General features: G+C 38.1%; 1 protein-coding gene across 3 annotated transcripts in view; it reads right to left on the reverse strand.

The window, feature by feature from the left end:
* Positions 1–22,136, reverse strand: part of AKAP7 (A-kinase anchoring protein 7) — a 144,317-nt gene that overhangs the window by 83,588 nt on the left and 38,593 nt on the right. For all 3 annotated transcript variants that reach the window (XR_003521662.1, XM_027603461.2, XM_027603462.1), the window contains exon 6: positions 770–882. Coding sequence is in view for 2 of the 3 variants with exons in the window: in XM_027603461.2 (XP_027459262.1) it covers positions 770–882 (113 nt within the window). In the remaining variant the exon portion in view is untranslated. The remainder of the gene's footprint in view (positions 1–769; positions 883–22,136) is intronic.

Below are 22,136 nucleotides of genomic sequence, written 5' to 3' on the forward strand. Positions count from 1 at the left end.
TTAGGATTCTAGGAGAAAAGCTCACGAATCAGAAGAAAACCAAAAGTTACTTCAAACTGAGGGAGGAGGGGGTGGCCTGGGAAGGCAGAAAGTCACCCTGAGATTTGGGAGGTCAAGAGACATATCTCTCAGTTCATGTCACTTCTGCCCATCCTCAGGGAGAAGTACATTCAAGTAACGGGGGGATTGGGGCTCCTCAACTACCCTCTTGCCCAGTCCATGGAACACCTGTTCCAAGTCCTCAGTGGAGACAACTGCTAAAAGCACAAGGTTGTCTTCTGGAAATCTTGAAAGAGCTGGGTAAAAGGGGATAAAGAAGCTTGTCCCACCATGAAGAACCCAGTTCCAGTGAGCAGCACCAGGGTATGCAGGCGAGAGGAGGAAGCTTGGAGGGCAGCAGGCTGCAAACAACCAGAAGCAAAGAAAGCAGTAAAACGGGACCCTGGCCCTGCCTCGATGCTCTTCAAGGGATGAAGCGGACGTGGCATGAGAAGCAGCATCAGGAAATGTTGGTCCGAATATGCAGCTAAATGTTGGCAGAGGATGTGGTAGAAGAGCCCCAGTGGCAAAGGAGGGCACAGCTGGAAGAGCCTGCATGGAGTCTCGCGAGCCAGCATCCCTGGGAGTGGAAAACAAACTGACTTGGAATCCCAGGACCGAGAGTGGTAGGGCGTCAAGAACCACTACAAATGTCACTCATGCCCCGAGCATGCTTAGTAAGGCTGGTGTAGCTGGTAACACAAGGCTTACAATCAAAATGTTCACTCACCTTCTTCCGGAGCCATGGTGCTTTGGACAATTTCATAAAAGTCAAGTGAGGCTTAAAACTCCTGTTTTCTCCTGCCAAGATGCCCTTTTCTTGAAATGTCCTTTTTGCAGCCTCTAAAGAAAATAAAAACATAAAAATGCTACTGTAACACATGGCTATTTTTTATTATAAAAATGGCAATTCAAAAAATAACAAATTATTTTATAATGAAGATTGCTTTATATACCTGTATGAGATATTATTTTCTAAAAAAAAAAGAATAAAACCACAATGTGTAGGACAACATATTATTAAATCTGCAGAGATTTCAAACTTTAAGCATACAAAAGCAACAATTTGAAAAGGAAACATCTAATAAATAAGCATTTATCTGATATGATGCTGATCTTCACTAAATATCCTAGCAGTGCCCATATGCATAAAAAAAGGACTAGTTTATCTGTAATCCATAATATCTAAAACTTCTACTTCTGACTAAGATGGAATAACAGAAATCAGATTTACCTTCCCATCTGAAACAATGAAAGGACAAAGTATATAAAATGGTGGTTTGTAAGATACTCTACTTATCAGGCAATGAAGGTCAGTGATCCTTTAGAGAGGAGAAACAAACAAGGTGAGCCCTTCAACTGCCCAGCTTTCATCCTTGAGTGTCTAGGACCCTGTGCAAGGAGGAGAAACCCAGGTGGAGCTTAGTCATCTCACTGGGTCGAGTAAAAAGAGCCGAAAGTAGGGGAAGCAAAGGTATCTACGGCTCACAGGCAAGATTCCTAGAAAAGTGAGACCTGTGCAGAGAGAAAACCCCACAGATCTACAAAGGGTTGCCATAGAGTATTCAGCTGAGTATAGACCAGTGCATATATATTAGGAAACTACCTGAGGATGGGGAAACACATTCAAAAGGATTAGAGGGAATGGTGCCCAGTGCTCATACAGGGGCAGGAGAATTGTCTGTTCCCATGAGCCAGGCTGGAAAAACCTCAAGACTTCTGGGAAACTGGGTAGAATGAACAGAAAGGTCTTACCTCAGTAGTGGGGAAAAATTAGCTTTGAACTGGTACTATTCTAGTCCCATCTAAAAAATCTTACAAGCAAGATCCAAAAGGAAAAAAAAAAACTGTCTCCAAGTAACTTAATTGTGTCCCAGAACAAAGCCCAAGAAGTAGACTATCCAAACCCATCAAGGTAGACTTCACAATGCCTGGCATCTAATAAAAAATGTCCAGGCATGCAAACGAACAGGAAAATGTGACCTACAATGAAGAGATAAATCAATTCACCAAAGGGAACTGACACAAATGTTAGAGTCAGAAGGTAAGAGAATCAAAATAGCTGTTATAACTGTTTTCTTTATGTTCAAAAAGTAGAGACATGCAAGATATAAAAAAGACCCAAATCAAATTTATAGAGATGAAAATTGCAATGTCTAGAGAAAAATAAACTGGAATTAATGACAGATTAGACATTGTAGAATAAAAAATTAGTGACCCTGAAGACATGGCAATAGAAACCACCCAAAATAAAATACAGAGAGAAAAAAGAAAGAAAGGAAAGGGGAAGGAAAGGAAAGGAAAGAAAAGAAGGAACATCGGTAAATGTGGGGTAACTGCAAGTTGTCTAATATATGTATAAGTGAAGTCCCTAAAAAAGAGGCAAGAGGAAGACAGAGAAAAATATTTGAAGAAATAATGCCTGTTGGGGAATGAGAGTTGCCACAACCACGACAGAAAATAATCTAGGCAATAATTTTTAAAATTTAAACTGCACAAGTAGTTGAACCAGCAAATTCAATTCTAGGAAAATACACAAAAATAAAATTATCAGCATATAAAATTCTATATAGAAGATATTTAGAAATGTCTGAATTCACACAAAGTAGAAATAACCTCATCAATAAAGAAATGGTCATTAAATTACCATACAGCATACTAAGGACTATCACAAGAAAAAGAGAATCAGAGCTACACATCTTGAACTGGAAAGATGCCCATGATCTATTAAGCAAAAAAAGGCAAGTTGCATGGTTAATTTAACAATAATATGATTTCATGGCCTATTTAAAGAAGATAAACTCTCTATGTTTTATTAGCATAAAAATGGTATAAAATACCTTAGGATGAGGGTTGACATTGAATAGAGATAGAGGAGACCAGTAACATGTTCTTTATACATCTGTATATTGTTTGAGTGGTTACAACGAGCATGTATTACTTCTGAATAAAAAAAGTTAAAAAAAAACTAAATAAGCACAATAACTGACTAGACATTAGCAATATAACATTATTACAAGTGCACGAGCATCATACTGGAATGCACAAATAGAATTCTTTGCTATATGTATGAAAAATTCATAGTTTTCAAAGATCTTTGGTAAACAACTTTACATTTGTTCTCTCTACCTCAAAATCAGGTAGGGCTAATCCCTAAGTTAATTTTAAAGATAAGAAAACAGAAACATAAGAAGTTGATGATCAAAGTCACCCTCCTTATTAGTGAAGAAGGAACTGGAATCCAGATGCCATCGCTCCTACTCTGACCATGTTTCAAGCTGGATAAAACCCTAGCTTAAACCAAGGTCAGCGAAGGGCACAAAAGCTGCTCCAGCAACTGAATGAGGAAAAGTAAGGCAGGGCATTCTGTCATCTTCCACCACACCCACACACACACTGGTTTCAGTCAGAGAAGCTCCCCTGTTTTATGCATGCGCTTCTAAGTAGCTTTTCATTTTCTAAAAGGATTCCAATATTTACCCAAAAACAGTTTGAAAAATCAACGCTCAAAAAACACACAGAGAGGGTCCCTTTAGTAACAATAATCCTGCCAGTGATGTCCATTAAAAAATAGAAACAGGTGAAATATAAGGCAAAAAAAAGTCTTCGAATATCAAATAAAACCACATCCAATCCAAATGTTTAGTGAAAAATTGTTCCTTTTAAATTCATTTATTTCTTATCAATGTTAAATATGCTTTAATTTTTCTAACAATTAAAAATCATGAACCTAGTAGGAGATTATCTAGTATTTCCAGAAAATGTGTCCTAAAAAATAAAAGATGTTTTTAATACAATAAATACTAGTGTCATAAGAATGCTTTAGTTCAACCACCAATTCTGTTGGAATCTGGAAATTACTAATGATACATAGAATTATAACCAGAAATACCTGGATGAAAACAAAACCAAATATATTTCCATCCAATCTGATTATTTTTTACATAGGGTAAGACTTCAGTTTTTTTGAATGGGAACCCGAAATAAAAAAGATGTGGGAGTGAACAAAACAAAGATACAATAGTATCCTTTCTGAGAAAAAGAAGGGTTTGCTGTAATGACTGGTCCATACGAAAGTAATAAAATAACAGGGAAGAGCAGAGTTTCAAAACAGAAATACCTGCACAAGAGAAAATTCAAATGGATGCATTCTTTTTACCAATGACATAATTATTAGCCCCATCAGTGATATCTGGTATGCTGGCTGGCATGAAGGATAAAAAGCAGAGAAAAGGACCTGCCCTCCCAGGTGAGGAGATCCTGGAGCAGAGATTAGTAGGAGTTAATCAGCTAAGTACCCACAGTGTCTGGAGCATGTGCTTAGCATCTATGGGTATTTAATAGTACCTACTGAATTTGAATTGAACATCACCTTTGTGCTAGGTGTTTTATGTATGCTTGATCATCTACTCCTCCAGATAACCCTAAGAGGTAAGTTATTATTCCCATTTTTAAAAATTAAGAAACTGAGACTCTGAAATGTCAATAGCTTACTCAAAGATCACTGAGCTAAGTCGTGGTGAGGATAGAATTTGAACTCAAATCTAACGGACTACAACATTCATGCTACCTCCTATGTGAAGAATCTAAAGTCTTGGGGGGCCTAGCTGACTCAAGTGGAAGAGTATGCAACTCTTGATCTCAGGGTCATGAGTTCAAGCCCCATACTGGGTGTAGAGTTTACTAAAATAAATAAACTTTTTAAAAAAGAATTTAAAATCTTCTTTCTCCCCTCTAAGTTATTTTTTTTTTTAAGATTTACTCATTTATTTATCTGAGGAGTGTGAGCGGGGGAGGGGCAGAGGGAGAGGGAGAAGCAGGCTCCCCGCTGAGCAGGGAGCCTGACTCGGGGCTCGATCCCAGGATCCTGGGATCATGGCCTGAGCCGAAGGCAGACATTTATCTGACTGAGCCACCCAGGCGCCCTTCTAAAAAAATTTCTTAAATACAAGGTAAAATCTGGTTAGCTTATTTTAAAACTTATATAGCACTTATGAACCACAGTTGACAAACTCAGATCTGGTCATTTGCTCACTCATTCAGCAAATAATTACTGACGGCTACTGTCGTCAGGTACTGTTCTAGCTGTGGGAACGACAGCGATGCACAAAGCAAATCCCCTGCCCTCGGGGAGCGTCCACACATGCTGGCTGCTGTCAGGTATTGATCAGTGATAGGAAGAGAAATAAAGCAGGTGAAGGAGCTACAAAGTGATGTGGAAGAAAAGAGGCTGTGATGTTAGAATGGCGGTCTGAGAAGCCTACTCTGAAGAGGAGACGGCTGAGAAGCTACCTAAGGGGAGAAGGGTACTCGAGGCCCCGGGACGAACTTACGAAGAATGTTTAGTAGGTCCAGAAACAGGAAAAGGAATAAAAAGAATGGAACACCTGGAGCAGGGCGGGTCAGCCTTTGGGGAAGAGGTAAGAATGGGTTCAGAGAAGTAGGCAGGATACTCGTGGGCATGATAAAACCTTCAGATTTTATTCTCAGTATGGTGGGAAATTCTGGGGGTTTTAAGCAAGGAAAATTTACGTGAGACTAACTTTCTTTATTCATCTATTTCAGCTAGAATATACCTTTCTTCCTGGTGGAAGAAATTTAATCTCAGGCAATTCAAAGTGCTCCGCTCTTTCCCTAGAGCTGTATTTTAGCGGAAGGGAAGGTAGCTAATGGGGTGTCAGAGTGGTTTCGATGGGGGTGTAGCGCCTGGCTCTTGGGTCACCATCTGGCATCTCCTGAGACATGCACCACGCTTGATTTTGTAGCTGCCGCCTCCCTCATTCCCATATATAATGACTCTGCCACTCCTGTGCCCTCTCAGGCATGCAAGATTTCATTCTATGGATCATCACACCATACCAGGGCAAGCAGGAACTCGCTGGGCCTGTCTCAGGCCCTTTACCACTTCCGTGCTACTCTTGAGCACACAAAAATAACAGAATTTCCCGGGGCCAAGGTGGAAAGGGTCAGAACACTAGAAGGACACCCAACACACCATACCACCCTCACTTCACCTCCACTACCACTCTGGAAGCAGAGGGAATTCTGGCTTGCTGGCTCTATGAACACACCCCCGGAGGAAGGCACAGGGTCACTCCTGCTCTCAGACTGATGTGAGTTTCTGCTGTGCTGTTCAGGGGATGATGAAAGGGCAAGAACTCATACTCTACCTTGGCCTCTAGCTCTCTTCTTTGCCTGACCCTGAGAATGTTTTCTAGCATCAAAGCAGGAAAAATTTATCATTATGCTTAGGTGTTGAAATCCCAAAGCATTTTCTCTATTTTTCTTGCTATATTCTCTCTCTTCTGAGAACATGGGTGCCACTGTCCAGGAGGCAGCTAGGCACAGAACAAAGGATACAAGAAATTCAAGGAGAAAAACTCAGTATCGCAAAATATTATCCCCACATGTCCAAAATCTTAGCTTACTGGGGCGCCTGGGTGGCTCAGTCGTTAAGCGTCTGCCTTCGGCTCAGGTCCTGATCCCAGGGTCCTGGGATCGAGCCCCGCATTGGGCTCCCTGCTCGGCGGGAAGCCTGCTTCTCCCTCACCCACTCCCCCTGCTCTTGTTCCCTCTCTTGCTGTGTCTCTGTCAAATAAATAAATAAAATCTTAACAAAATAAAGATCAAAATCTTAGTTTGTTATTTTACTTTCATAATATCTACTAAATGCTAATATGTGCTAAATGTGACATTTTGATCACCATTTTAAATGTGGGGCATGTCCTAAAACCCATCACTGCTAGTCATAGCAGCAAATGATTTTTCCTCTCTCTTCCATGGTAATAAGTCAAGCAATGGACCAATAAGATGAAAAAAAAAACCAAAAACCAAAAACCCAACACTGTTCTTAGTTACAAACAACAAATGGCAACTTTGGCTGAGTTAAGCAGGGAAGAAATGTATAAGAATACCAAGGGACGCCTAGGTGGCGCAGTCGGTTGAGCACCCAACTGGGTTTCAGCTCAGGTCCTGATCTCAGGGTCAGGGGATCAAGCCCTATGTCGGGCTCCATGCTCAGCTTGGAGTCAGCTTGAGATTCTCTCCCTCTCCCTCTCCCTCTGCCCCTCCCACTCATGCTCTTTCTCTCTCTCTCTCTAAAATAAATAAATCTTTAAGAAAAAAAAAAAAAAAGAACACTGGGAGGACTGGAAGACCAGGCTGGAAGGCTAGGAGGCCAAGCAGATGTCCAGAGCTGTGGTGGAGCACAGGTAGAAGGCCGTCACCACCTGCTCCCACTGGGGTCACTGCGACCATGACAGCACACGGAGGGCTACAACTGCAGCCACCTGCCTGCCACTGATGACACAACCCGTCCCCAGAACAGATTCTGCACAGTCCTTTTTTGTTCGAAGTCCTAGCTTCTGATTCAAAGTCTAGACCAAAGCAAGATCATGTTCCTAGCACCAAAGCAACCTGAGGAAGAATGTATGTGACACAGGAGACAGTGGGGAAGAATTTAGATGCTGGGCAGCTAAAAAAAAAGACAACAGTCCAGCATATGCATATTTTAAAACAATAAGAGTGTATTCATAACATCTACTATTATAATTAACTTATCATCTTTTGGCTCATGTAAATTATAAGCAGGAATATCTTTCCTCAACTACTCTCATAACCCAGCTCTGACCCTCTCTATTATGGCATACCCACAACTGTTTTAGATAGACCTCGAGTTAAAATATTAGGCTGAATCATGCAAAACCATCATTTTTGTCAAATACTGGCAATGTCTGATGGCTTACCATATACAATGGTGGACTCACTAAGTTCCTAGGATCTGATTTAAGGGATCAGGGCATATTTTCTAGGTCTTCAAGTACTTGAAGAATTATCACATAGAAGAACTGCTGACAGCAACTCAGCAATATGTTCATATCAATCCAGAAAACAGAACCAGCATGAAGGTGTGAAAGCAAAAATTCATTTCTTTATATACTGAGCACTTCCCATATGTACCAGACACACAGTCTGCTTGCGACAGCAAACACAGCCCTGCTCTCACAGAGCTTACAGTCTCAGGGGACAGATCTGGGCCCAATAAAGAGGACTCAACAATGTTCAGAGTTATCAAAAATTACAAAGATATAAGGAAAGAAGTTTTGTTAAGAGAAATGAAAACAGTAGGCATTTGTACTGTTCGTTACTATCTACATTAGCTTTCACATATTATTTTATTTGATATGACAATCTCATCAATTGATTGTAAAGATACAATATTTTTCTATTTACTGGTTTCAGTTACTTTTTTTTAAGATTTTATTTATTCTATTTTATTTTTAATAAGCAAGGGGAGCGGCAGGCAGAGGGAGAGGGAAAAGCAGACTTCCCGCTGAGCAGGGAGCCCAATGCGGGGCTTGATCCCAGGACCCTGGGATCATGACCTGAGCCGAAGGCAGCTGCTTAACTGCCTGAGCCACCCAAGAGCCCCAAGGTTTCAATTACTTTAGATTTTGACCCAAGAGTTCTCATTATTCACTGGGCCTGAAATCTTTGATGAAGGATATCTATTCACAATACTGTTTTAAATAATATGTGTCACAAAGCACATATAATTTGTTATTAATGTGTTTTTCCAGTATAGTACATTCTCTAGGTAGACAGAAATAGGGAAAAGAGAAATTGTTGCCTTTTTTTTGAAAAATATTTCTTAGTATTGGTTTCTTATTCCTATTAGTATAATCTATTGCTTAGCCAGACTACAGGATAATGGTTAAGGAAATACCATTCTTGAGATAAGAAGAGTTTTTGCTGGTGTGAAAACCACATGTCATTTTTCATCTACGCTAATTCATGTTCTGGAGGAAAAGCTTATGAATAATTTAAGAGACTGTTCAATTCCTCCTAGTACCACAGACATTCCTTCAAGCACTAAATAGAAAATCACACAGCAAATATATCAGACATCCTTCAAAAGTCAGCTAAAAACACTTTCTAAATAATATAATTTACCTCATAGCTAAAGATGCAAAATGTCTGAAGAACAATTTTGTAAAGTGTATTTTAAACACCAGGAAACTTGGCTATATAAAAGAAGACTGAAATGAATAATTTAATAAAGAAACAATATTTTATAATCCTAACAAATACATTACAGTTTTACCTGTTTAGGCGAGTTTGTTTGTTTTATTCAGCAAACATTTATTGAGTGTGTTAAGTACTGGGAAGTTTTCTCTGTTTTTTAAATTTTAAATAGACATATTTTTACATAGGAGATTTTCTTTACGTGAACTCTTTTAAGTATGTAGCAACAATAAATTTATACTTAAAATGTGAAGAAATTGCTAAAAGTTGTCTGAAAGTAAACCATGACAGATCAATTTTAATAAAATCATATCTTTTTAATTATACACATGTTCTTATAAATTTCTTTCCTTTTCTTTTGCTATTTTTTCCTGTTTCTAACATCGTGAGGGATAGTTATATGATAGCATGATATATAATTTGAGAATAATCACAAAGAGGTTTATTTTTTTATTGAGGTATACAAAGAAGTTTATTAATAAAAATAGTCTAGAATACGAAATGTAAACTAGGTAGTCCTAACATACTCTTAAGATTAAATATTCTATTTTAGATGCAACAGAAATAATAAGTTGGATTTTAGTTTTAAGAAGACTGATCTGTGATTAGACAATACACCACACAATAGGAGGTGATAAGGTCTTTTCTTGCTTTCCATCTGGAAGATACTTTCTTATACCATCGTAAGCTACAGTAAAACTATGTCACATATAATACAAAAGATCTCAATAAAATTTTAGAATCACTTTTTAGCCATCTAAAACTTTAAGTAAAAGCCATACAACTGTTTTTGTCATTCCTGTTATTACTATTTAAAGGATTCTTGTTTCCGTATGCTCCTCAAACTGTTCCATTTTTAGATGGTTTTAGTAAGTTATTTGATACATAATGGCAGGCATAATGTTGAAACGAACTTCATTTTAAAATTTTTATACTCATCATTTTAAGCAAATATTTCCAATTGATTACTGTGTAAAACTGTCAAATAGAATTTTATTTTTTTTTAAAGATTTTATTTATTTGACAGTGAGAGATGTAGAGAGAGAGGGAACACAAGCAGGGGGAGTGGGAGAGGGAGAAGCAGGCTTCCCGCGGAGTGGGGAGCCCGATGCGGGGCTCGATCCCAGGACCCCGGGATCATGACCTGAGCCGAAGACAGACGCTTAACGACTGAGCCACCCAGGCGCCCCTCAAATAGAATTTTAAAATGTTTCATTCTTAAAGGCGAGTCTTTAAAATTACACCTTGATGCCAGAGGCATCCCATTCATTCCACTGCAGTAGAGGAAGGAGACCCAGATTGAGCATTCCAACACTGGCCCAGTTCTCCTATTATTCAACTTGTGTTCTTGGACAGGTCACTTAACCTTGACAGTAAAAGTGATGAGGCTATTACAAATGATCTCTCAAGTCCCTCTCCTCATCCTAACAACCAGCTAGGCCAAATAAATTGTCAGAGAATGCTGGTACATCATCCATCAGGGATTCCATTTCCCTTCATTTTTAAAGAATTTCTTTACTTATTTAAGAGAGAGAGAGAGAGAGAGAGAGAGAGAGAGCATGAGTGGGGGGTGGGGCGCAGAGGGAGAGGGACACACAGACTCCCTGCCAAGTGCAGAGCCCCATGTGGGGCTCAATCCCAGGACCCCAAGATCATGACCTGAGCTGGAGTCAGATGCTTAAACGACTGAGCCACCCAGGCACACCCCCATCAGGGACTCTAGACACCAGGACTGGATTTTACTGTCATACAAAGATTTAGACATGAATATAAATAAGGGAAGAAAGACTATGTAAGGTTAAATGTTCTTTCAATTACACTTTTATGTTTACATCAGACATTTCTCACTGGTTTATATATCCATTTAAAAGATATTTATTGAGCCTCTCTTACATAGCAGGCTCTGGGGAGACAAAGATGAAAGATTCCCTCAAAGAGTTTTCACTCTAGTTGAGGAACATTGATTTCTAAACAATCAAATCCTATGAAATATTACAGTTTCTACAGTAAATATCCATCTATGGAATATAGGGGAGATTAGGAGGGAAAATGGTCATTTCTATTTTGAAGAAATCAGAAAAGCCTTTATTTTGGAAGTGACCTTTGAAATGAGTTTTATAAAAGATCAATAATACAATCGGAAAAAGAAATTAAGAAAACAATTCCATTGACAATAGTTCCAAAAATAATAAAATACTTAGGAATAAACTTTAACAAGGAGGCAAAGGACTGACAACTACAAAATGGTACTGAAAGAAATTAAAGAAGACACAACTAAATGGAAGACATTTCACATTTAGGGACTGGAAGCCCTAATACCACTAAGATGGCAATACTACCCAAAGCCATCTACAGATGTAATGTAATTCCTACCAAAGTTCCAATGATGTTTTTTGCAGAAATAGAAAAAAAAAATCCTAAAATTCATATGGAATCTCAAGGGACCCTAAATAGCCAAAAACTCTTAATAAAGAAGAACAAAGTTGGAAGTCTCACACTTCCTTGTTCCAAAATTTACTACAAAGCTACAGTCATCAAAAGAGTGTGCTCACACCTGTCAGAATGGCTAAAATCAAAAACACAAGAAACAACAGGTGTTGGTGTGGATGTAGAGGAAAAGGAACCCTCTTTTTTTTTTTTTTTTTACACTGTTGGTGGGAATGCAAGCTGGTGCAGCCACTCCAGAAAACAGTATGGAGGTTCCTCAAAAAGCTAAAAATAGAGCTACCATACGATCCAGCAATTACACTATTGAGTCTTTATCCAAAAAAGGCAAAAACACTAATTCAGAGGGATACACGTACCCCTATGATTACTGCAGCGTTATTACAATAGCCATAAATAATAATAATATAAAAACAAATATAAATCAATAATAAATTAAATAATAAGTAAATAGTTACTTACAATAGCAGCCCAAGTGTCCAGCAATAGGTGAATGGATAAAGAAGATGTGGTATACAATGGAATATTATTCAGCCATAAGAAAGAATGAAATCTTGGGGCGCCTGGGTGGCTCAGTTGGTTTGGCGACGCCTTCGGTTCAGGTCATGATCCTGGAGTCCCGGGATCGAGTCCCGCATCGGGCTCCCTGCTCAGCGGGGAGTCTGCTCCTCCCTCTGACCTTCCCCCCTCTCATGTGCTCTCTCTCTCTCATTCTCTCTCTCAAATAAATAAATAAAATCTTTAAAAAAAAAAAAAAAGAATGAAATCTTACCATTTGCAACAACGTGGATAGAACCAGGGAATATAATGCTAAGTGAAATAAGTCAGAGAAAGACAAATACCATATGATTTCACTCATATGTGGAATTTAAGAAACAAAACAAATGAACAAAGATAAAAAAAAAGAGAAAGACAAACCAAGAAACAGACTCTTAACTATAGAGAACAAACTGATGGCTACCCGAGGGGCGGTTGGTGGGGGGATGGATGAAACAGGTGACAGGGATTAAAGAGTACACTTATCATAATGAGCACTGGGTACTGTACAGAGTTGTTGAATCACTATATTGTATACCTGAAACAAATATAATACTGTATGTATATTAATTATACAAAAATTATATAAAATTATATAAAAAAAGGAAAAACACACAACAGTGTGGTACTGGCAAAGAGGTAAACCTATAAACCAATGGAACAGAACAAAGAGCTCAGAAATAAGCCCTCTTGTATATGGTCAAATGGTTTTCAGGCAAAAATGCCTGGACCCATTCAGTGGGGAAAGGACATTCTTAACAAATAGTGTTGGGAAAATTGGATATCCACATTGTAAAAGAATGAAGTTAAACCCTTACCTTATACCATATACAAAAAATTAACTCAAAATGGATCAAAGACTAAACTAAACATAGGAGCTAAAACTATAAAGTCTTAAAAGAACACATAACTTCATGACTATGGACTTGGCAATGATTTCTTAGACATGACACCAAAAGCACAGACAACAAAAATAAAAATAGATTAATTAGACTAAATTAAAAACGTCTGAAAAGTTAAAAATTTAAAAACTTTAAAAAATTAAAAAGCTAGAACTTAAAGCTGGAAAAAAGAGAAATACCTTCCATTTAAATAAGTGATATTATAAGTTCTGAATGTTCTCAAATGTACCAGTTACTGTACATTTTGGTGATTAATACAAGATTCATAAATATTGAGCTAATTAACTACATTTAAATATTTTTAAATATACAAAATTCATGAACCCCTTTAAGAAAAACAAAGCTGTGCATCAAAGGAAATGATCCGTAGAATGCACAGGCAACCTACAGAATGGGAAAAAATATTTGAAAATCATGTATCTGATAAGGACTAAATATCCAGAATATATAAAGAACTCCTACAACTCAGGACACCTGGGTGGCTCAGTCGGTTAAGTGTCTGCCTTAGGCTCAGGTCATGATCCTGGGGTCCTGGGATGGAGTCCTGCATGGGGCTCCTTGCTCAGTGGGGAGCCTTCTTCTCCCTCTGCCTGCCACTCCCCTTGCTTGTGCTCTCTCGCTCCCTGGCAAATAAAGAAAATCTTAAAAAAAAAAAAAAAAAAAACTCCTATAACTCAAGAACAAAAAACCAAAAATCTGATTAAAAAATCAATGAAGAAGAGACATTTCTCCAAAGAAGATATATAATACGCCAGCAAGCATATGAAAAGATGCTCAAAATCACTCTCATTAGGGGAATGAAAATCAAAGTCACAATGAGATATCATTTCACACCCATTAGAATGACTACCATCAAAAAAAACCAACAAAAACAAAAAACCTTCTGGGCTCTAGGACGACACCTACGTTTCTGGCCCATGTTCCTTTTAGGATAGTGGAGAGGGTTACCAAAATAGTAAATAGGAGAGCAGAAACAAGGTTAAGCAGTAAAGAAGTTTCAGAAACCTGAAAATATACTTAAATAAAGAGGTAAGCCAATAAAATAAACTGAGAAGATGTATTAGGAGAGATTAAAAAAAGAACCAAGAAAGTGGTATCTCAGTAGCGAAAAGGTGAGTTTAAAGCATCTATTAGGTTTAGGAATTAGAAAGCCATCAGTGGCCTGTGCTGTGACATAGTAGGTTATAACCCACTGACTGCTGGAGCTTAAAGAAAGGAGAGTAAGCACACATAAAGAATTGGAGACAGATATCAGAGGCTACGCTTTTACAGATTTGGCTCAGAAGGGAAGGAGAGGTTCAATGCAGGAGCTGTGGGAAATTCAAGGTCAAGGGAGTGCTGAGTTTTCTGTTATTTACATTGTTTCTTGTTTGTTTATTTGTTTGGGGATAAGAAAGGCATAATCCAGTTAACAAAGTTGGGGAAATGAGCTGATGAAGAGGAAACGCTGGAGATATGGAAATGCTGTAAAGAGAGGAAGGAACTGGTAGAGCAAGATCCAGATTGCCACACCAGATCAAGAACACAGCTGAAGAGATTAGTCTTAGGTAGACAGAAGACACCTCTTTTCCTAAAACTATACGATTTAAAAAGCCAAATGCAGTAGCGGTAGGTTTACTACATACAGGGAACAAATGAAGTGGGTCCCAGCCTCAGTTTTATCTGTGGGGGGAAGAGCAGGTTAAGGGAACCTAAGAAAAGGCTGGAGCAGTTGACAGGGGACAGGAGAAAGAAAAAACCAGGAGCAGTGGGACTGCTGAACAGGATGCTGCTGAGTCTGGAAAACTTATACTTGCAGGAGAACCAATCTATAGGACTGTACACTTTCTTCATTTTTCTCACGCATCTGATAAAACTACTCATTAACGTGTATTACGTGTCACACATTCTAGAAGGTACTAAGTAAACAATGGTCAACAAAACAGTCATGGTCCTTGCCATCATGGAGCTTCATCCAGGAAACGATGTCAAACAAAATTACACAATTACAACCTGTAATGAGGCCTGTGAAGGAGACACACCAGGTACAGTGACAGAGGGCTCACTTATGAGGAGACTCTCTCTACAGGGCACAGGGAAACGCTCTCCGAGGTGGTGACATTTGAGCTACAGAATGAAAAGGTCCAGATGGAGGGTCTACTCAGACATTTGCAAAAGTTCCATGGCAAGAATGAACTCGGTGAGTCCCTAATGAACCATGATAAGACAGGAGACGGAGGCAGGAGACCAACACGGAGACACCATGGACCACAGTAAGGAGTCTGGAGTTTATTTTGCCCACGTGTTGAGGTAAAAAAGCAAATGGCTAAACTGATCTACCATTGGTGTTTGCCAGCCTGCAGAAAGAGAAGAACAAGAAGACAGGACACCCGAAAGAACCACCCACGGAGTGAGGCACCATGAGGCCGTGACCAGTTTAAGAAGAAATAAACTCTGTTGGCCAGGAAGAAGAGAGCAGAGACCTCGGTGAGGTTCCACAGCATGAATAGCATGAGGTTCCACAGCATGGAAAGAAAGTGAAACAGCATAAAGGGAGAGAAGTTAGGGTGCTAGACAGCTATATCCGATTTACGGTCTTAGAATAGTTCAGGTGGATGAATAGCCAAAAGGTATCACTATGCTTATGAACTGGGGGAGCAGAGTATGGGTATTAGAGGGTACCTTCAAAGAAGTCAAGGGATTTTAAGAAAAGTAATAGCTGTGATGGTAGCAGTGGGGGTGGTGGGTATTTATCATTATTATTAATGATAATAGCTACCATCTATTTACCATTGTATATGTGCCAAACACTGTGCTAAGCATTTCATGTATGTTATCTCAGTTTATTTTGAGAACAGTCATTATTATGCTTGTTTTACAAATAAGAAAACTGAATGCAATGTCAGTTCTAAAAGACTCCAAATCCACAGCTCACTTTGAGCCAGGATGTTTGGATGGTTGTGTTCATGGTGCTGCAAGAAAAGGTCACAATGTGAGCTAGGAAACAAAGTGCTCAAAAAGTGAGAGGAAATATTTGGACAACAGCAAAGAGGAGAGGTAGAGGGTAATAGCAAGAACTACCAATAAGAAAAGGCTTGTGTGTGAGGGTAGAATGGGAACAAAGCGAAAGAGAACTAAGAGAACATGGATGACATGTCTGGGCCCCACGGTGTGAGGCACTGCTGGAAAGAACAACCTGCACCCAGAGGAAGCTGCGATCTCAGACTGGCAAATAGATCAGCTAAGGCAAGAAGGTAAAGGGGATGCTCCTGAAAGCCAGGAGTCCAGTTGTTAATTTACAGTGTAACCGACTAGCGTAGTGATTAAAAACACAGAATCTGGTGGACGATGGGCAAAACCAGTGCAAGGAGTCAAAAGTACAAATTTCCAGTTATAATATAAATAAGTCAGGGGATGTAATGTACAACATGGTGTCTGTATTTAATAATGCTGTACTGCATATTAGAAGGTCGCTAAAAGAATAAATATATTTTTTAAGAGTTTATTTATTTGAGAGAGAGAGAGCACACGCACAAGCAGGGGTAAAAAGGGGTAAGGAACAAGCAAGACTCCAGGCTCAGCACAAGCTGGACACAGGACTCAATCCCCCAACCCTGAGATCAGGACCTGAGCAGAGGCAAAACCAAGAGTTGGGTGCTCAACCAAGCCACCCAAGTGCTGCAAGAGTAAATCTTAAAAGTTCTCATCACAAGGAAGAAATTTCTAACTATGTGAGGTGATGGATGTTAACTACTTATTTCACTATATACAAATAACAAATCATTATGTTGTAAACCTGAAATTAATATAATGTTATGGGTCAATTGTACAATAAAAGAATATGTCTAACAACAGGGAAACAGTAAAATAAATTAGGATGCAATGGAATACTATATAATCAGTAAAAATGCTTTTGGAAACTATTTCATGTTGATGATAATGATAGCTAACTTGAGAGCATTTATTCTGTACCAAATACTATTCTTTATGTACATTATATTTCACACATATATTATAATGAATGATAGTAATTTTTTTTTTTTTTTTTTTAAAGCACACAGAATCTAGAGCCAGGCTGCCTGGATTTGAGTCCTGGCTCTATGACTTACTATCAAATTATTTAGCCTCTTTGTGCTTCAGTTTCCTTATCTATAAGATAGGGAAGATAATAATGGTCCCTATCTCATAGAAATGCTAAAATTAAATGAGTTAATATTTGTAAGATGGTAAGAATAATGGCACAAAGTAAATTCATTTAAGTGTTTGACTGAAAATCAAGTAAAATAAAAGAGGGGATGTAGGGAACCACAATATGCCACTCCAAAATACGCCACTTTGGCACAAGAATTTTGAGCGAATGAGAGTCAGTAGATGCAGAAAGAAACCTTCCAGATCTTTCCTTGCTGACTAAAAGCAGACTTCTAGAAAATGAGACTGCCCAAAATCCCCTTACCCAGGAAAGTCTTTTGGCCAAGATGGACCTGTACAAACCTTACTCTGTTAGAGCCCCCCATATGTTTACCTTCCCAAAATTTGCCATTCCAGAAAGCCTAAATCCTTTTTTTGTCTTATCATTTCTCTACAAAGTTGCTGTTCTTCTGTTAAGATGCCGTATCAGCCAAAGTTCTAACCATCCTTTTGAGTTACTCTTCACTGCATCTTCTCTACATGATGTGTACTGCACACATTAATAAAATCCTTGTTTTTCTGTTAATTTTTTATTGGTCTAATTTTACAGGGCCCCTGGGGGACAATCCAGGAGGGTGGAAGGAAAAACACATTTCCTCCCCTACAGGGACAGTGGAAAAGGGTAAAAGAGGGATGTGAAGGGACAGGAAGTGCGGGGAACCTGTGCCTAGAGAAGCGTGCACACAGAAGCAGGGCATTCAACAGAGCCTCTGAAGGTCCTCAGTGGTGCAGGCTTGTGATTCAGACATCCTGATTGGGGAGAAAAGCTGGTCTTTGCTTATTCTAAATGAAGTGTGGCAAAGGTGTTCTGATGTTTTTATTTATTTTTTAAAGATTTTATTTATTTATTTGAGAGAGAGAGAATGAGAGATAGAGAGCACGAGAGGGAAGAGGGTCAGAGGAAGAAGCAGACTCCCTGCTGAGCAGGGAGCCCGATGTGGGACTCGATCCTGGGACTCCAGGATCATGGCCTGAGCCAAAGGCAGTCGCTTAACCAACTGAGCCACCCAGGCTCCCTGTTCTGATGTTTTTAAACACAGACTAACCCAGGCCATGAAGGGGAAGGATGCCCACCTACCTGTGGTAGTGAGAAGTCCAAGACTTCTAATATCTTCTGTTATAGAAGATATTATATTTCTTCTGTAATAGAGCAGCCTAGAAAGGCCCAAAGATACCAGCAACCAAACAGATTCCCCACAACAAGCAGAAAACACAGGGCATATGCTCCCCATCTTTTCGGGGAAATGACCATCAGCATAAGAGAAAGTATAATGTTCAAATGAACATCCTAAAAACCTTTCACTTTTCCTTATATGAGATAAATACACTTGGAATGTTTTCTCATGCTAACCAAGGGCACTTTTCTCATTTAAAAAAAAGATTTGCAAGAACTATTGTAATTCTAGCAGGCTAAACTTTTAGCAATCTCTCAATCTAATACACACCTTAACAAAATTACAAAATTACATTTTGCTGAAATAAATGAATGAAATCATATTCATTTCTACACAAACAGCTTTGCAATGCAATTTCATCATTGTAAGATGCGGAGAAATGCCATATAAATGCATAATTTTCACTATCTTCTTAGCTCTATGAGCTACCGTGTACTTCTAAGGAGAAAGTAGGTGCTGTTTTATTCTGGAAAAACAGAATCTCTCAAGGTCAAGATAGGAAGCTGAGACACAGAGTTCTGATGCCACACACCTTACTGGCTTCCTCAAGCACCTATCCCATAAACCTAGATGGACACGGTTTGCAAAGATGGGCTTGGTCTCTTCAGCCCACTAGGCATCTACCAGAAACAACAGTTAGCAACAGCACATCTGGATGCATAATTCAAGTACTGATGGTAAAAGCACATAGATTCAGACTGTATTAGTCCAAAATGTAGAATAATTTTCTTCAATTTTACACATTAAAAAATCTAAATTATTCTTGATCCTGTAATTTTTCAGTAATGAATTCAAGTGTTAGGGCCTAAAATTCAGTTCTTTTTTTGTAACAACTATATAATATTTTAAGAATGTTTCTTTTAACTTATAAATTTAAAACTCTGTGAAAATTAGGTAAATCAAACTATTCATGAATTATAATTTTCAACAACTTTTCAAGTTAGTTTTACTTATAATATGTACTTAAACTTCTTTATCAATACTTTATTAAATTTATTTTCTTTAAAAATGCTGTTCTCCATTAAGTCAAATTAGCTCTGCCTTCACTATTTTGAACAAATAAGATTTTATTTATTTATTTATTTTTAAAGATTTTATTTATTTATTTATTTATTTGAGAGAGAATGAGATAGAGAGCATGAGAGGGGAGAGGGTCAGAGGGAGAAGCAGACTCCCCGCCAAGCAGGGAGCCCGATGCGGGACTCGATCCCGGGACTCCAGGATCACGACCTGAGCCGAAGGCAGTTGCCCAACCAACTGAGCCACCCAGGCACCCTGAACAAATAAGATTTTAATATTCTTGTATCAGCATATACACACACATAGTTTATTACACTTTTAAGAAATGTAGTATACCCTGGTCAATTCTAAAAGTAGAAATATATTATTTGAGTAAGTAGTTTATAAAATGTGATACAAAGACAAATTACATTATTTACTGATACTGCTGGACTAAAGCAATACCAATCCTGAGGCATTCTTGTCAAAATAAATCTAATGAAGTTGTCAAAATAAATCTAATGAAGTGAAATGTTGACAAAAATTCTCTGTATTGAACATTCTATCTGAACACTATATATATGGAGTATTAGTCCATTTATTGACTAAACTTGAACAAAAATTTTCCATATACACATTTAAATATTTAGATTTCTTATAAAAGTGTATGAAAACTATAATCAAAAGCAACAGTACAAAATACACATAAAAGATTAAAAGCAAGCAATAACAAACAGTGATTATATGAGGACAAAATGCTATTCTCCCTCTATTTTCCATTTTTGTAATGTTTTGCTTAAAGTTTGGAAAAGTGTATGTATTTTTAAGCAACAGTCTCTCACATCAAGAAAAGAATTACAGGGGCAGTGGCCTTTCCTAAAATGACAAAGCAACACCCTTGGGCTCATAGTCATACTAAAGCTGGCAAGATTTCACATTCCTCAGCACACAATGGATCTTTCATCAATACTGGAAACTGCCTTTGTGAGAATATTTGCTAAGAATGGATGGAATTCTCAATGTTGCAAGCACCCATTGAATTATTCAAAAGAACAATGAATGAATGACTAATCAGAAGTGTTTCTTGAGATCAGGGATATTTATATTCCAAAAAAAAAAAAACACCTAAATCTAGCATTGTCTCCAGAACAGTTAGGAAGAACAGATTAAGTTTGTTAACTATGGGCATTGGTTCCCAAATGCTTTGCTATCAAAACTGTTAGAGTTGCCTTTTTCTTGACCAACTAATAATTTTAAGTCCTTCTTGACTCATAAATATTGTTTGCATGTTTGTTGATATGTACTTTGCTCCACAAAAGAAAACTTAACCAACAATGAAATGAAATTTGATTCTCAAAGTCTCCCTTAACCCAAAAAGAGAAGCATTTTCATTTTTCTGGTTTTTTAAAATTATTTATTTAAATAAGCTCTGTGGCCAACGTGAGGCTCAAACTCACAACCCCAAGATCAAGAGTCACATGCTCTTTGGACTGTGCCAGCCAGGCACCCCAAGATGTACCTCTGAATGAGTAACTATAAAACTACACAAAGATAATTTTTATTAAGTTAAAAAAAGTATGTCTCAAAAATTCATATACATGATAAAGTTAAAACCACTTAAAAATACATATACTTTGGGAGAATATAAGGAAATAATAAACACTAACTTCAGGATGATGGTTCGCTTAAATGAAGTATGGCCATGGGATGGATTAATGAAAAGGACAACACAGTTAAGGTTATTACCAGTGTCCTAGCTTTTGTTTCATGGATTTTGTTTTGTGTTTTTTGTTTGGTGGCAGATTCCCAGGTGATTATGATACCATTTTAAAATAGAGATGGATGAAAAAAATAAATGAATAAAATAAAATAAAATAGAGATGGATGGATGGCCAATAGATGATTGATAGATAGATAAAGTAGAACAAGCATGGACCAATGATAATTGTATTATGAACCAAAGATCACTAAACCTGAAATGAAATAACAGGAAATGATCCAACACGATATGAAGATAAAAATTCTTTACAGCATGTAGATTGACAACCAAACTACAATCTCTGGATCAACTCAAAAGTCATTCATCCAGATTTTGTAACTTTCTTCTTCTACTTCACTAAACACTTTCAATTATGCTGCACAAAGTGACCTGTCAGACCTTCTAACATCACCAATGGACTTCTGCTCAGAGAGTAGAACCTAAAAAGAAAGGGGGAAAAAAGTAGCACAGAGGAAAAGCTGCTGTCTCACCCACAGACTCTCTGGAATGGGGCTGACAATGCCCACAAAGCCTGAATAGGCAACTGGTAATTCTTATCCATACTGTCAATACTTACTAAATGCCAACTATATGTCAAATGTCATGAAAAGCACTAGAATCCTTCAGACTTATGATTAGGACAGTCCTAGCAGATATTTAAGTCCAGCCCATCACCTTCCAGAGCCCAGAATCCACATATCTTCAGGTCAAAAAACTCAAGATAGGACAGTCACAGTGGAAACAGTATGGAGGTTCCTCAAAAAATTAAAAATAGAAATACCATATGATCCAATAATTCCATTGAGTGTTTACCCAAAAACAAAAACGCTAATTTCAAAAAGACATATGCACCGCTATGTTTATTACATCATTATTTACAATAGCCCAAATATGGAAGCAACCCAACTGTCCATCAATAGACAAATGGATAAGGAAGATGTGGTATATATACAACAGAATATTCCATAAAAAAGGATGAGATCATGCCATTTGAGACAACATGGATAGACCTATAGGGTATTATGCTAAATGAAATAAGTCAGGTAGAGAAAGACAAATACTATATGATTCTACTCATAAGTGGAATGT

This window comes from Zalophus californianus, chromosome 7 (genome assembly GCF_009762305.2).
Source record: "Zalophus californianus isolate mZalCal1 chromosome 7, mZalCal1.pri.v2, whole genome shotgun sequence".
NCBI classification, from domain to species: domain Eukaryota; kingdom Metazoa; phylum Chordata; class Mammalia; order Carnivora; family Otariidae; genus Zalophus; species Zalophus californianus.